This window comes from Pipistrellus hanaki (assembly GCF_964339955.1).
Source record: "Pipistrellus hanaki genome assembly, chromosome: 13".
NCBI lineage: Eukaryota > Metazoa > Chordata > Mammalia > Chiroptera > Vespertilionidae > Pipistrellus > Pipistrellus hanaki.
Genome location: NC_140515.1, coordinates 45,675,513 through 45,692,287, shown reverse-complemented (window position 1 = coordinate 45,692,287; position 16,775 = coordinate 45,675,513). Strand labels below are relative to the sequence as shown.

At 43.6% G+C, this 16,775-nt stretch overlaps 1 protein-coding gene across 14 annotated transcripts in view; it reads left to right on the top strand.

The window, feature by feature from the left end:
• Nucleotides 1-7,749: 7,749 nt before the first annotated feature.
• Nucleotides 7,750-16,775, top strand: part of SLC4A7 (solute carrier family 4 member 7) — an 83,575-nt gene continuing 74,549 nt past the window's right edge. For 7 of the 14 annotated variants that reach the window (XM_084902448.1, XM_084902444.1, XM_084902446.1 and 4 more), the window contains exon 1: nucleotides 7,750-8,071. In XM_084902448.1, coding sequence (XP_084758574.1) covers nucleotides 8,024-8,071 — 48 coding nt within the window. In that variant the 5' untranslated portion in view covers nucleotides 7,750-8,023. Of the gene's footprint in view, nucleotides 8,084-16,775 lie in introns of all 14 variants that reach the window. The other 7 variants (XM_084902447.1, XM_084902443.1, XM_084902445.1 and 4 more) reach the window with 1 other exon arrangement.

Sequence of the window (16,775 nt, the reverse complement as noted above, 5' to 3'; positions counted from 1 at the left end):
TAGGTATGACATTGGAAGAGCCATATCAATCTATCCTAGCTATTGTACCAAAGTCTAAAAGAACACGTGGTACTGATGATGAGTGGTCTTGCCATCTTTATATGCAAAGGGCAGTTGAAATGCATGGTCCGTATAATAAGCACTATTGTTAATTGGCATTTAAAGGGGGAGATACAGCTAGTGAGTTATTGCCAAATAGTAATACTAGTATTCCCAATCGCAGGGGATACCATCTTAATCCTCAAATGGAAACCTTTCCAAATTCCCAGTGCTGTTTCTGGCTATTTGTCTTTAAGGAAAGATGAAATGCTGGGGTGCTCAGAGCTTCATACTTTGTAAAATAGCTGTTTCATTTCCCCTTCCCCACTTCCAACTTTCAAGTGAACATAATGTCTCAGTGGACCTCAGCTAAGAAAGTAAAAGGGAAGTTACCACTTCTCAATCCTAGTTGATCTCAAGTTACGAGGACACCCTTATTACATGTAAGTGCAGTGATCATGTGGGTCAATCACACAGTGACAACTTACTATTGCTATGAAATGAATCAGTTAGAGATAGAGGAGAGGAGAGAAAAAGAGAAGAGAGGAGAGGAGAGGAGAGGAGAGGAGAGGAGAGGAGAGGAGAGGAGAGGAGAGGAGAGGAGAGGAGAGGAGAGGAGAGACTGTCTCATAGGCAAGTACAGGCTGTATGTACCATAGCTTCTGGCTTTAAGCACTGAGATGACAGAAGTCTTCAGGATGCAGAAGAGCATTTGGGAGCACCCTGAGGGCTTAAGTTTTCACTTGATCTGATTTCTCTCCACTCTCTGTTGGCAATTCATTACCAGTCCGAGTTTAACAAAGCTACAGAACAAGAGACCCCAGACTGGCCCTGGGTGGGAACACACCCCTAATCACAGGAGCTGTCTTTATGGAGAGGGACGGCATGGGTGTGGGACAGGAACAGGAACTGAGAGACAGGCAGAAGCTGGAGGCCCTGTTCTGAGCTGAAGCTGAAGGAGTTCTAGCAAATAGAATCCCCAGGGCTGCCTATGCTCAAAGGGGCAGCACCCACATTGTCAAGTAGTTTCCTATCCGTTTCCTTATTGGACAGCACAGGACATCTTTGAAATAAGCAGAGTAAGTATTGTAGGTCTGCAATCCTTTATTTAAAACCCTCAAGGAAAGGTAGTTTAGAGCTTTTCCGAAGGTAGGCAAGTGATATAATGTATGTTTTGTTATACCTGCAGCAGGTGAGACAACATCTTGTTGTCAGACACATTAGTATTTTGATTTTGATGTATGGACAGTCACAATAAGGAGATCAAGACTATAAAACAGCCTCATGTCAATTTAGGTGGTTTTTTGCAGTTCAAAAAATTATGAAAAACCATTTATTTTTCAGAGGTTTCTGGAGTTTGTGATTCAGGATAAGGGGTTATGGCCTCAATTATCCCCATTTCACAGATGAGAAAACAAAGTCCATAGGTGTTTAAGTGAGATATCCAACGTCATGCAGAACCTAAGTCTCCGTCTTGCTATCAGTTTTAGATGATCTTAAAATGGGACAATTATGAACACCCCAAGATAATCTAAACCAATCCTATTATTTATTTTAATATCAATGCACGATAACTCTCTCTTTTTTAAAAAAAAAATATTTTATTGATTTTTTACAGAGAGGAAGAGAGAGGGAGAAACATCGATGAGAGAGAAACATCAACCAGCCGCCTCCTGCACGCCCCCCACCGGGGATGTGCCCGCAACCAAGGTACATGCCCTTGACCAGAATCGAACCTGGGACCCTCCAGTCCACAGACTGACGCTCTATCCACTGAGCCAAACTGGTTTTGGCTCACGATAACTCTCTTTTGAGGGTTTTGATTCCATGGCGAGAACTGTTTTCCTCCATCTCTACTTCCCTAAAAGTCTATTCTATTTCTGTGCTTCTCACAATGGGACCTTGGAAGTTTAGATTTCCCCTTTGGTTCAGGTGAGTTCTTATCCAAAATTCATTGTAGTTTTAGTCATACACCTGATGGAAGGGATCACTTTCATAAGAGGAGCAAGTGCTTATTGAAAAAAACTTTTTAAATAGATGTTTTTATTGATTTCAGAGAGGAAGGGAAAGAGAGAGATTGAAACACCAATAATGAGAGAGAATCACTGATCGGCTGCCTCTTGCATGCCCCACACTGGGGAATGAGCCCACCACCTCGGCATGTTCCCTGACCAGGAATTGAACTGTATCCTCCTGGTTCATAGGTCAACGCTCAACCACTGAGCCACGCCAGGTGGGCTTGAAATGTAACTATATATAAAGAGTGGCCCTGAAATTAAAATAATGGTCAAGAAGGATCTTTCATGTTTCCCTAGCTTCGGTACTAAGAACAGTCTTCTGAAAGCAGCTAACATGTAAGCCACCACCCAGGTGTTCCTAGGTAGTGTACCTAGGTGTGACCGCAGTGGACTCTGACTTTTAGAGAGCAGGGCCAAAATGAAAATGCGTAACAACCTCTAAACTAAGTTTGCTGGCACATCCCGAAGTGCCAATGTACACTCTTCTGTACTCACCTGACATCTGTTACTCAATGGCAGATCGCAGTATTCCAGCCAATGCCTGAGCAAATGAAGGAGGTGGTGACCGGTGACTTGGCACTGACGTGGAGAAAATCAGCACCCTTCAGTTCCAGCACCCTTCCTCCCTTGCTGTATTCACTATGACTTTAGTGTCAGTAATTGTAATTCCTTCTGAATATAGATGTGCATAAAAGAACTCAGAAATGCACATAGTTTTGTTTGTGTCAGTGAGAAACCAAAATAATTGAACAAGGTCCATTGAAGCTCTAAAAATAATATTTTATTAAGGATGCTGATATAAACTATTTAAAGCACAACAGACATACTGCATAATCATAACTGTGTCAATTAAAGTTGATGAAAAAACTATCCAATAATCCCAGATTGCAAAATGTATGTACATGTGTGTGCGCACACGTGCTAGTTAATACGGTATGTTTCTTTTTGTTTTATGTCAGGTTTATTGAGGCATTTACGTACATAGTACATAACATTCATCCTTTTTAGGGTGCAGTACTATGATATTTGACAAATGCATACATACAGTTGTATAACTACCATCGTGATCAAGAGATAGCCTGGCCGGCGTGGTTCAGTGGTTGACTGTCAACCTATGAACCAGGAGGTCACAGTTCAATTCCTGGTCAGAGCACATGCTCGGGTTGTGAGCTTGATCCCCCTATGAGGGGCATGCAGGAGACAGCCAATCAATAATTCTCTGTTATAATTGATGTTTGTATATCTCTCCCCCTCTCCCTTCCTCTCCGAAATCAATTAAAAAAAAGAAAGAAACGTGACTTCCTGGTTTATAGGTTGTCGCTCAACCATTGAGCCACACCAGCTGGACAAGATTTCATTTTTAAAGCAGTTTTAGGTTCATAGCAAAATTGGGGAGAAAGTGCCCACAGGCATTCATGGCCTCTCCCATTAGTATTATCTCCTACCAGAGTGGTACATTGTTACAATTGCTGAACCTATAATGACACTTTATAATTACCCAAAGTCCATAGCTTTACATTCACTCTTGGTGTAATACACAGAATGCATGTAGACAAATGTATGACATGTATCCATCATTACGGTATACAGAGTATTTTCACTGCCACATTAAAAAGAGTAAAAAAGAAATAAGTTAAATTAATTTTAATAAAGTTTTTTTAACCCATGGTATCTAAAATTTTATAATTTCAACATGTAATCAATAGAAGATTAACATGATTACATCCTTTTGTGTGTGCCGAAACCTGGAATTTGTCTCAATGAAAATTAACCACATTTCAAGTACTCCATAGCCACTGCATTGAGCAGGGCAGTTCGAATGTACCTCCTTGCTTGTGGCATTTCTCCCTTCCATTCAATTTTTAATGTGGTTGTGTCTATAACGTAACCACACCACTCCCACCCCTCTAATACTCTCCAATGTCGGGTCTGCAATAGATGTACAAAAAGTCCAACTTTCTTAATGTTCCCTCATTCATTCAGTGTCTTTAAAGAGACCACCACAAGCCAGGAAGTCCAGGATGTTTCCAGTGACCAGCCAGATCTGGTCCCTGCACCTGAGTTTTCACTGTACTGGGAATGTAAGCTCTGTAAGAGCCCGGTAAATCAGGCTCTTCCCATTGCATGAACTTGAGCCTACCCTTTTCCCCACCTCATGGTTTCTTAACCAGATAATAATAATAATAATAATAAACATGTAGTGAGTATCTCTTAGATGTCAGGTAGTATGCTAGATGCTTTATTTAATCTTCATTTGCTGACCCACCAGGAGAGCACCATTACCCTGAATTTACAGGTTCCAAAAGGAGGCTGGCAAGGAGGCTGGATGGGGAGATGTTTCATTGCCGGACCACCCTGCTTCTTCAGATCAATGCCACCGATCTTGCTGTTACTTCTCCCAGGAATGCCCTTCTTCCCCATCCTTCTCCCATTGATGAAATCGCATCATTCCCATTCATGACTCAGATGAAATCCAGTCTATTTCTCCATAGCCTTTTCAAACACCTTTTCCCCACAGGTGGCAGCCCCTTTCCCCTTCCACCTCTAGCAAAAGGCGTCCCATTCTCTTTCATTGTGATTCCCTGACTTGTGTGAGAGCGGTACACATTTCATAGTTGGTGCATGCATGTGTGTATGCGTGTGTGTGTGTGTGTGTGTGTGTGTGTGTGTGTGTGTATGTAATATACATTTGTGCATCTATATATTGATATACACAAAACTTCCTAAGAATTGGTCTCTCCCTTCCCCAACCCCCCAAAGTTTTCTGTAGGCCTAGCCCCAGATATAAAGAACAATACTTTTTTCAATTCTTTTCCTTTTGTTTTTCCCATGGAGGCTGCCCTGGGGTTCTTGCAAACACTATGCCAAGGATTTTAGTTTTCCTTGTAGGGGCATATAATTGGGAACATTTACATTTCAGCCATGACCAAGAAGAGGCCAGGAAGAGATACATAATTGTCAGAGGATCCTCTGCTAAAGGTTAAAGATGGCTTTTCAAAATGACAAGCTGCTATTTGTCTTGACAAACTATGCCCTGGCTCAAGAGAATGGCTGGCTGGGGGAAGATTATTCCTTTCTCAAGATAAAGATCTTGCCAAGAGGTTGTATCCAAGTCCTGCTAGTATTACCTGCTGTTCCAGAAACCCAGGAAGTATCCTGCATTTTGGGATTCAGCTAACTGTCATTAATTTAGGTGGTACAAGTTCATTGTTGGTGACAACCTTAGAGGTTCATTTTCTCCTTTGTTTAGCAAACGTTCCCTTGTGCTATATTTTGGACGGATAGTTAAAATACTTGCAAGAACAATTTGCCTTTCAGCACCTTGGAACATTTTATAGTCTTCTCCATTTGCATGAAAGCAATTTTAACACATTATCTTTTTCATTCACAACCATTACCTCGGGATGAACTCTGGCTGAGAATGAATTAAGTGGGCAATTGAGAATAACAAATTCTGTAATTCAGACCGTTACCACATTATTTTTCTGGCTGTTAGGATGAAGTGAGGAGTAGAAGTGCATGACAACACAGAGGTAAAAAAAAAAAAGGGCTTATTTTTTATTTTTGCAAAAACGGATAAGAGAAACCTATTTTGTAGCATGGTCAGGCAAGCATATATTTAGAAATCCTTCTTGAAATCGGCTACCTAGTTCTTTCAAAGGTTTAGCTCCTACTTTGTTCCTGTCTTGAAAGATGTTGGCTTCCTCTCTTTCTCCCCAAACATGTAGGGGATACTAGGGCTGAACACTCTTCTAGGGTTGCTAGAAATATAACAGCAAACACAAAACATTTTTTGCTATTTTTTTTTTTTACTAGTTTTAACATTTTTTATTGATTTTTTTTTTTACAGAGAGGATGGGAGAGGGATAGAGATAGAGAGTTAGAAACATAAATGAGAGAGGAAACACCTATCAGCTGCCTCTTGCACACCCCCTACTGGGGATGTGCCTGCAACCAAGGTACATGCCCTTGACCAGAATCAAACCTGGGACCCTTCAGTCCGCAAGCCGATGCTCTAGCCACTGAGCCAAACCAGTTAGGGCAGTAAACACAAAAAAACTTGCTGCTTGAATGATACTTAAATGAGTGTGTGTGTGTGTATACAAACAGAAAGCATAATAAAGCATAAAATATATAGGATGTTACAAGTGGATAAATACTGTAAAGATATATAAACCAGAGAACTAGAGTATGTTCTGTATTTACTAATTAGTTTTATAGCAGGGGACCTGCATTTTAAGACAACCCAGACATAATTTTTCAATATTAATCATATTCACCTTAGAGACTTGATATGAGGACAAGTGATTGGCACCTCAGACAAATTTTGGAGGCTTAAAATGTGTTTGACCCCTCTTACTCCACATTCTTTCCTTTCACTCTTGTTTCATCTGTTCTTCTCTTTTCTTTATTGTTTTCCATCTTTGCTTAGTGAAGCATTAGAATGGTGCAATAGAAAGAGCAGTCCCAACGACTGGGACCTAATTGTTGTGAGCCTCAGCTTCCTCACCTGTGAAGTGGAGATAATAAAACATAGCATTTTGTAGTGTTGTGACGATTAGAGATGAGCATGTTTGCAAAATGTCACAGTCTCTCATTGCAGGCCTCTTAAAACGGTAGCCATGACAATAGAAGCACATTTGCTCTAATATGATTAAGAGAAGAATGTGTGCCAGCCTCGAGGGAACTCCGGGAAATGAGAACAAAAGGGGACTAGGACTCCAACCAGGTAGAGTCATCCAGCATCCTCAACTATTTCCCACAAAGCCTATTTGCTAATATCCTATTGCAGACAACTAGGATGTGAGCTCCAGACCCGCTGTAATAGTTTCCTTCCATAGCACTGATTTAGCTCTTCTCAACAAAACCTTTTTATCTTTTTTTTTTAAAAAACACGCAAGATAGCTCTGTTAACAATAATGCTTATAACAAGCATGGTATGTGTCAGGCCCATGTATGGCTTGAAATTTACCTAGCTCTTCAATGACCCTGTGTGGCAGGTCCCTTCATCATCCATCCCCTGTTAGAAGGTATCTGGAGGCGAACTGAATGGGGGCCCGCCCGGTCAAGCGGCAAGCACACGAGCCTACCGGGTCAGGAGTACTCCCTCTTTGACAGGCCCGGAGTTGGGGTTCATGCCTACTGAACCGAGGGGGGAAAAAACTTGCAGGAAGCCTGGAGACCCGTTAGTGGCTTTTGGGTTCCGGTGGGGGCCCCCTTGAAAAGGGTGGCATCCTCCTTCCCTCCTGCCTTTAAAGAAATTGGTGAGGAGCTAGGGGCGGCGGTGGTGACCCCTCCCCACTTCTAAACTTCAGGGGAACCTACGACTGGGAAAACGAGTTAGTCATTTAGTAACAGTCATTTCGGATTTTACAAAGAGGGGCGGGGCCTCCAGAGGAGGTGGCATGGGTGTGTGTGTGTGGTGTGTGGAGGGACTCGTGCGCAACTCGCGAGCCGCCGATTGGCTGGGGCCGATGCCCGTCCCGCCTCCTCCCGACCCACCTCCGGGTGGCCTCGCGGCGGGCCCGCGGGTGCGCGGGGGAGGCCGGCGGTGCCAAACTGGCAGGGGGCGTGGCGCCGGGCGCAGGGGGCGGGGCCAGGGCGCCGGGGGGCGGGGTCAGAGCGTTGCGCGCGTCACGGGCTGCGGCCCCGCCCCCGGGTCCCTACGCGGCTCTCTCCTCCACCCCCGCCCGGTCCGGCCGCTCGCTCAGTCCTCCCTCCACGTTCCACGCCGCGGCCGCGCCGCAGCCCCGCGAGAGGCAGCCCCGCGCTCGCTGCGTGCGCCCGCGCGCCTCGCACCTCGCGCGCCCGCTCGCCCGGCTCGTCCCCACGCGCGCGCCTCGCGCACGGACACACGTTCGTTTCCCCTCGCGCCTCCGGCTCTCGGCGGCGGCGGCGGCGGCGGCGGCGGGCGGACTGCGCGGGGCCACACACGGTAGCGGCCGCCGCGGGCTGGCCGGCGGGCCATGGAGGCAGATGGGGCTGGCGAGCAGATGAGACCGCTACTCACCCGGGTAACCAGCAGGGTGAGGGCGCCGCGGGCGGCGGGGATCCTTGGCCGGGGAGTGGGAGGGGGAGTTTGCGGGGGGACGCGCGGAGCGAGGCAGACAAAGGCGGGGGGCGCGGCGGACGTCGCGGTCTGGCCACCCGGTCCGGGCCCCGGCGCCCCCTCTTAGCGCCCCGCGGCCGGCGCGGCTCTCCATCCCCTTTGTGTGGCGGCCCCGGGCGCGGGTGCGAGCGGCGGGCGGCGGCGGCGAGCCGAGGAGGCCCGAGTCGGGGCGGCCGGCAGCGCGCCGCGCGCATCCTCGCCGCCCGTATCCCCGGCGCAGCTGGGGCGCGACCCCGGGCACCCCCGCCGGGCCCGGCCTCCCTTCCCTCCCGGGACCCCGGATCCCTCTCCTTTCTCTTTCTCGTGCTCGTCCTCTAAATCCCCGTGCGTCCTCCCCTGCCGGGGTCTCCGTCCCGGTGGCCTGGGCGCGGGAGTTCACAGGAGCCCCCTCGAAAGCTCATCCTTCTCCTCCTGCCTCTCAGGGGGAGCCGGCTCCACCTGTCCCTGGCCCCAGGTCGTGGGGACGAGCTCTGGGGAATCTTTCTTTTCTTTTCCGGTCTGTCCTCGTCCCCCCCAAGCCGGTCCCGCTCTGCGCTTTGTTCGGGGAGTTCTCCGGCCGCGTGGACGGCCGCCCGCCTGCCTTCCTCCGCGGCCACGGCTTCTGGTCGCTGCCGACGGTGCCCGGCCCGCCTCCTCCTCCTCCTCTTTTGGCGAAAACCGGAGGAGTCTCCTCCCGCCGCAGGCCAAGGGGAAAGAGGAAGGTGCCCGCAGCCTCCGCGCTGCGCCCCCTTCCATCCGCCCGGCCACAGCGCCTTTCCCGGAGGAGAGGCTGGCTTTTGGCTCCGGGCTCAGCATCCGAGGGCACTGGGGGGTGGGCTTTCCAAGGATCGGGGTGCCCCTTTGGGATGCTGGCCACCCCCGGCAGGCAAACCACGCTCCAGACACGGACTTCCTGTTCTCATGTGGAATACATGTGTCCCCCCGCAACTGTTGGGGTTCTCTCTCTCCCTTCGTGGTTCCTGACTTCAAGGCGCATGGAGGTGTCACACATTTTCCGATTTCCAGTTCTTGCTCCCTGCCCAGCACCAAAAGGGAGATTTTTGCCGTGGAAATTTTCCAGGCTTTCACAGCTAGCAGGAAAATTGCTTTCCACGTGTTTGTGTTAATGATTTTCCTTAACACTCTTCCCCCCCGCGCCCCGCATCTTTTGAAGGATGGTTGTAAGGCCCGGGCAGGGAGAGGAGCCATTCATCATGTTAGTCTGTTCACTTACGAATTTTCAAAACTCGGAGGGAGAAAAACTGAATCTCTAGACAGTGAAGTCATTATTTAGCCGTGGTTCTTGAGATCATTCGTAGTGACGGTAATGGAATCTTCTGTAATGGTGTGCCCTTTTTTTGAGTAAACTGTCTAAGCACCTCCTCTAATTGTGCGTGTCGCATAGTGTTGTTTGGTCTGAAATTGGTGATTTGCAAAATTTTCAGTTCGGACCTGAAAAGAGCACCCGAGTTTTCATAAAGCTGGGTAGAGTCTGTGATGTCTTCTCAAATAGTGCCTGCTTAGCGAGCAGAGAAGTATACAAATCATTCATTCATTCATTCATTCATTCATTCATTCATTCATTGTAACAACATTTGGAACCTGTTGTGTAGTATCCAGCAAGACAGAACTTAAGTTAAATTACACTTTCAAGCGACTCAGGAATGACCAATGTATATTTTTTTAATTTAAATTCTTTATTGTTTAAAGTATTGCATAAGTCTCCCTTTTCCCCATTGACCTCTCCCCGGCGGCACGCCCCCCCCCCCCCCCCCCACACACACACACACTGTCTGTGTCCATTGATTATGCTCAGATGCATGCATAGAAGTCCTTTGGTGATCAAACACTATTAATGGTATGGCAGGGGAGCCCTTTGGAAAGGATCTGCCTTCTAAATCTTTGGGGGAAATAAGACAGGGAAGTAAACATACAAATCAGTAATACAAATAAAATACAAAAGGCTATTATACAGTCACAAAATAGGATGGGAGAACAGGAAGACTGGTTTTAATAGTAGAGAACACTGTAACTTGAAAACGGACAAGAGGAACTATTTACATTGACAGAGTTAAATCTTTCATCACTGATTTTTCCCCCCCTTAGTAAATGAAAGTTATAAAAAGGGAAGATAATTATATTCATCAGTCATAACTCCTCCAACTCATGCCAACTGCTTAGCATAAAAAAAGGAGTATAAAATTCATAAAATGCTACCTTAGGTATGTAATTATGCAAACATTTTTGAATAAATTGGTGGCAGTTTATAGTCTGAAATTTGAGCTCATCTATTTCATAATACAGGCTCAAAGATTATTTTTCCTCCTACAATTCTGTAATTCTCATTGATCATAGTTTTGGGATAGAGAGGGACGTCATATCTTGTAGAAATACAACTTTTGTTTGCTTTGTTACAAAAACTTATCGTTGTAGGCCTCCCTTAGAATTGATTGAACTCTCAGTCTTATTTTTTGGTAGAGATTAAATCCTGTTAGAACAAGTAGCATTGTTTGGTTCTCAAGTCTTAGCAAATGGTCTTTTAAGCAGTACATGATTTAATACAGTTCTGTTACCACTGAAATTGTGGGGCTGTTCCATGAATTTTATTGTAATATTTCATTCATTTTATGAATATTATCTACTACATGCCAGGCACTGGGGTTAGAGGCAGACAAACCTTACTGAATTGGCAAGTGTAGTGAATACAGGGATAGTGCTTGCATTCTTGCTAATTTCATTTGTGAGCACCAGTTAAAACACTTTCATGAGTCTGCTAGAAATACATTTCTAAAAAGTAGTCATTGGAATAAGTGAAAGGCATTAACAACTCAGTGTGAGTTCAGCAGTGATTGTCAAGTAGGAGGTTTTTGATAGGTCTGTAAGTATCTCTTTCGGCATCTGTGGTTAGCTATCGATAGTTTTGGAGGTAATGTGTATCCCAGGCATAATATCAGGATTTTAAGTTACCTTTTTGCCTTCTAGCTGGTATATCTAGGGCCACAATTCATGGCTTTGTAATAAGGGCGAGACAGCAAAGCTGTGCAAATGAAACTGTATAACAATTAATTGAGTTGGATTGAAGAATTGTTTTGTGTGACAATTGAGGCTGGGAAGTACACAGGTTTTCTTCTAAGAGAGTTTAGGCTATGAAAATTAAGAGTGTTTTGTAACACTAGACTCCTGTTACTTGAGTAGGTTAAAATCGAAAGCCAAAGTAACCTGGTGTTGGAGGAAGGAACCGGGTATATTATTTTAGTGGTATGTGGTGTACTAACCAATATATTCTAAAACCTTGGTAGTTAACACTTGTCAACATCCTGTGGTGGGTTGTTTTTCTTCCTCTTTATTTCCCCTTCTGTCTTACTGTATTTTAACCACAAATATGATCTTTGATGGGAACTGCAACTGACAAAAATGGGCCATGTATTAAAAAAAAAAAAAAAAAAAAAAAAAGCATGCAGGTGATTCATAGGATTAATGTTTCAGATTAGTCAGTCTCTGGCTTTTGACTTGCCATATTATATCTTCCTTTCTCTAGGTGTCACTTTTTAGATGTACAGTATTTTTAGTTTTGCAGTAAGAATGTATCAGTAATAAAGACCTGTGTTTACATATAAAAAGCACAGTTAGTCCCCCCTTTCCTTGGCTCCTCTTTTGAATGAGAAGTTTTGATTTCTGTTGGAAAGCAGGTAGCCATTCCAACATTCTAGCTTACAATGAAGTTTGCTTCTATTTTTGTTTAGCAGACAACTTGGGGTATTTTGTGGAGTGACACGTGTGGGATTTTGCAGCTTGGGGAAATTTAGGATTATTGGAATGATAATGATAACAGACCATGCAGGGGTCTGTGGTTGGAATATTGTTAGGATAGTATCCAGCAGTGCTACATTCCCCAGGGCAGAGGGCTAGCAGACTGGAGTGGTGCTGGGTTTCTAAAGAGGGGCTTTTTGCTTCCATGGGCTAGGGCAGGCATTTTTAACTAAATGCTAAGAGATGAGGGTGGCCAAACACTTTTTCAGTGCTGTTTAAGAAGATAAATATGGTTATGTGATAGATTTGCAATTTTATCTGTAACTAATATGCCAGTACAGAAAGGTCCTAGAATGGCTATTTTAAGAAGATTTTAAAATTTCCTTTTAAAAAGGACATTGTAAAATACTTCAGTTTTTCTTAACCTATAGTTTGGATTTTAATAAGTTCATTTAAGCAGGAGTTTTTTTTTGTGCTTTCTTTTTTTTTTTTTTTATTTTTTTTACAGTATTTAAGTCAATGGTAAAGCACATTTCACAATGAAATAGAAAAGATGCTTTACTGTTTTAAATATGCTTTCTCCCAGTTATCCGATAGGATTTGCTTTGCTTGATATCATTAATTGCTAAACATGATCCATGTGAATATGCTTTCTTTGCACCAAGTATTCTTCATGTTGAATTCTCTGCTGTTTATCCATTAGTTTTGCATGGAAAGTGTTCTGGGTTTCCTCTTAGTGTTTGGAGTATTAATGGTGCCATAGGTAATATAGCACTGTCTATTTAAAATTGCTTTAAAAACAGATGTGACCATGGTGCCTATGGATTAATCCCAATGGTCCATGAAGCTCCAGAAACTGAAAAATTGTATGCTTGTATGCATTCTTTCCAAGGAAGGGTCAAATAACTTTACACTCAGATCTCAAAGGTTTCTTTTTAATTAAAAAACCAGCTAAGGAATTCCTTCTCCAAAAATGAGCTCAGCTTGCTTTTGTGCCTTCCTTGAAAAGTTCACACTCTCATATTTTGCTTGAACAGAAGACAGTGCTTATTACATCCACCCCAGTGTTTGCTCACGTTTGTTTTGTAGTGTACAACATCCACAGAAGGTTTTGCCATAGAATCTTCCTAAAGCCAAATAAGTTTGGGGAATGCTACCTGCAATACTTTTTGGAGATTTACAATGTATAACAGTATGTTACAATGTATAATGGTATATGAGAAATCCTGTAATAAATAACTTAAACTTTGGGGGAGGGGGGGAGAATGCAGCCATGTGAGGTGGGACTTTCTAATGGTTCTTATCCAATATGAACAGTAGGTCACTAATAAGTTGTATTATAAGTTTAAGAAGGCAAGTCCCGTGATAATTGATAATTCGCTTTGTTTAAAAGCAACAGGAGAGATTTGGAAAATGCATCATGTAAGAAGGTGCTTTGGAAGCAACCTGATAGGGCACTAGTTGAATAAATTATGGTATATTCACACCATGGGATACTACGATACTACAGGTATAAAAAAAAGAATGAGGATGGATGATCCTTTTATACTGAAGTGGCAAGATCTCTAGGATAAATGGATTTAAAAAGGCAAGGTGTGGGACAGAGAACCCTATATAGTGCTTTATTCTAAGTGGGGGATAAGAAAGTATAATTGTATTTACTGGTATTTGTTTGTGGGGGTTTTTTTTTTGTTGTTGTTGTTAATCCTCACTTGAGGATATTTTTTCTTTTTTTTTTTTTTTTTTTTAAATTTATTTATTTATTTATTTATTTATTTTTTACATATTTTCTTGATTTTTTTTTTATTGCCCCCCCTCCCTCCCTCCCACACATCCCCTCCCTCCCCATAGTTTTATGTCCATTGGTTGCACTTACATGCATTTATACAAGTCCTTCGGTTGATCTCTTATCTCCCCCTGATATCCCTACCCTCCCCGCTGTAATTTGACAGTCTGCCTGTTGCTTTACTTTCTCTATATCTGTCTCTTGGTTCATCAGTTTATAAAGATCTTTATCATCCACCGATGTGTGAGGTCATGTGGTGTTTCTCTTTCGTTGATTGGCTTATTTCACTCAGCATGATGCTCTTTCCATTGCTTTTCTGAGAGAGTGCAAAGGAGGGAGGGAGAGGGAAAGAGAAACACTGATTTGAGAGAGACACAGTGACTGACATTGACCGGTTGCCCCCCATGCATGCGCCCCAATCACCGAGCCAGGCATGGAACCCGAAACCCAGGTACATGCCCTTGACCAGGACTTAAACCTGAGACCCTTTGGTGCTGGAGCTGATGCTCTAACCACTGGGTAATGCTGGCCAGGACAGTATTTATAAAAATGTACTGGAAAGATAAAGAACTAATAAAAATGGTTGCCACAGCCCTAACCCGTTTGGCTTGAGCATTGGCCTGTAGACTCAAGGGTCCCAGGTGCGATTCCAGTCAAGGGCATGTGCCTTGGTTGCAGGCACATCACCAGTAGGGAGTCTGTCTGCAGGAGGCAGCTGATCGATGTTTCTGGCTCTCTGTCCCTCTCCCTTCCTCTCTGTAAAAAAATCAATAAAATATATTTTTAAAGAAATGGTTGCCACAGAGGGTGTGAGGGGACAGGAATTGAAACAGGAGCGGGAATAAAATATCAGGGCATACCTTTCTATACAGTATCAATTTTCAAACCATTCAAGTGCATTATCTATTCAGTAAAATAGGATTATTGCTTTATATTAGGGGTTAGCACCATGGTTGGCAAACTGCGGCTCTCGAGCCACGTGGGCCCCTTGAGTGTGGCTCTTCCACAAAATACCACGGCCTGGGCGAGTCTATTTTGAAGAAGTGGCATTAGAAGAAGCTTATGTTTAAAAAATTTGGCTCTCAAAATAAATTCCAATCGTTGTACTGTTGGTATTTTGGCTCTGTTGGCTAATGAGTTTGCCTACCATGGGCTAGCATATCCAATGCTTTCATGAGAGAGATGTGACTGTTGGTATAGTTTTAATATACTATGAACTGCTTCACTCTTTATGTTAATAAGGTATTACATACATACCAAAGTTGTTAATGCATGGCTCAGTAAAACCACATACTACATGCCTAATGATACTGAATGCTCAAGTCCTTTGGAAATTTTGAATTATCACGTTGATCCTCCTCTCACTTGCAACTCCTTTCTAATCAGGGATTTAGCCTAGTTGAGGAGTAAATAGATGGCAGGATGGGGGAGGAGACTGAGGTTGCTGTAATGAATGAAGTGCCTTAGGCATAAGGAAATAACTGCTTGCTTACATATGTGATTTTAAACTTAGAAGTTATACTTTGTGATTTTTATACTTACCACTGACAGGATGATAAATATTTTTAAAATGACCCAGATTAACTACAATTAATTGTTGAGATACAGTGGCACAGTTGCAGGGGGCACTCAGTATTTGCAAATTTCTCTGTTTTTGCTCCAGGAGGAAACTTGATTACAGTGTAACTGGTCACTCCTTGAGTTGTGTGACTTGGTTACTACCAAGTACTGCGGGAAGACATCACTGTACCCATAGGTTCCTCACGTTGTTACTAGTATTCCATGTGCAGTGTCTTTCCCTGTACTTTAAAAAGTTAGGTAAAAATAAGGCCAAATAAATGATTTCCAGTCTTTAGAAGTCAATATTTGGAAAACCATTTGTTCCTCTCTCGCAAGTATTTTTCTGTTTTCATTTGGCTGCAAACCGCAGTACCTCCCATGAAATAGTCTCCCCTAAAGCTTCCCGCACTTCTCCTCTGATCTGGGTTGGGGGAGGTACATCATGTTTCTCACCATGCGAATCACTAATCTAGAATTTATGGCTTTGTCCTTTGCTGTGGGCAAATTAGTGAAGAACTGACTTTAAAAAAATAAATTTGTTGTTGCAAGTATTGCATACTTCCCCCCTCCCCCCCCTCCATCAACCTCCTCCAGGCCACCCTCATGCGCTGCCCCCCCCCACCCCCCACCAGCTTCCACCCCAGGCCTTCACTACCCCACTGTCTGCGTCCATGGGTTATGGATATATGATTACCCGCTGCCTTCCCTCCGAGATTCTGCGCTCTGTTCCATGCTTCCATGTCTCTGGGCCCACAGTGAAGAACTGGCTTTTTAGAGAAAGCCTGCTTTGAGTTATGCATTTCATTAAGCATCTGTGAATCACTTATCATCTGTTACAAATGTGAAGTCCTGGGCAGAGAGGCTTTCGAGAATTCCTCAGGCCATACAGTTAGTAAGAGGCTAAGCTGAGATTTGAACCCATGGCGGATGCCAAATCACTGCTCAGCCCCTCATCTGTAGGCTGGAGTGATCAGTCAAAGATCCCTGTTTTGTCAATACAGCTTAAAATTAAGGATATCAGATAATTTTATATGTATCAGATAATTGAGTTGACCGTACTTTACTTCTCTAAGAGCTTTCATTATAATTTTGGTGAATTTGTTGCTAATATTATTGCAAATATTTCAGTGAAATTTGCCTCTGCCTCCAGATTCCGTGGGGGGCTGGGGATAGAATTTTTATGGATCATTGCTAAATCCTCAATTAGTCTGTTCCAGGGTTTAACACATAGAAAGTATTCAATGAATATTTATTTGTTCAGTGGATGAGTGCTAGCATAACATGAAATGGTAAGATTGAATTTGAATATGCTTTTAGTTAACTGCTTAATCAGTCAGTTAATATATAGTGTTTTTGTGGTTACCACAAAAACTACTACTTTGCTTAATATAACTGTCAATTGAAAGAATGTTTCTTGCCTTGGCTCTATTGGGGCAGGGGGCATTGGATAAATAGAGCTTGGATTGATTCTGAAATAAGAGTACTTAACTTTTTTTTTTTTTTTTTAGCCTGAGTTAGGGTTTTAGGCGAAGTG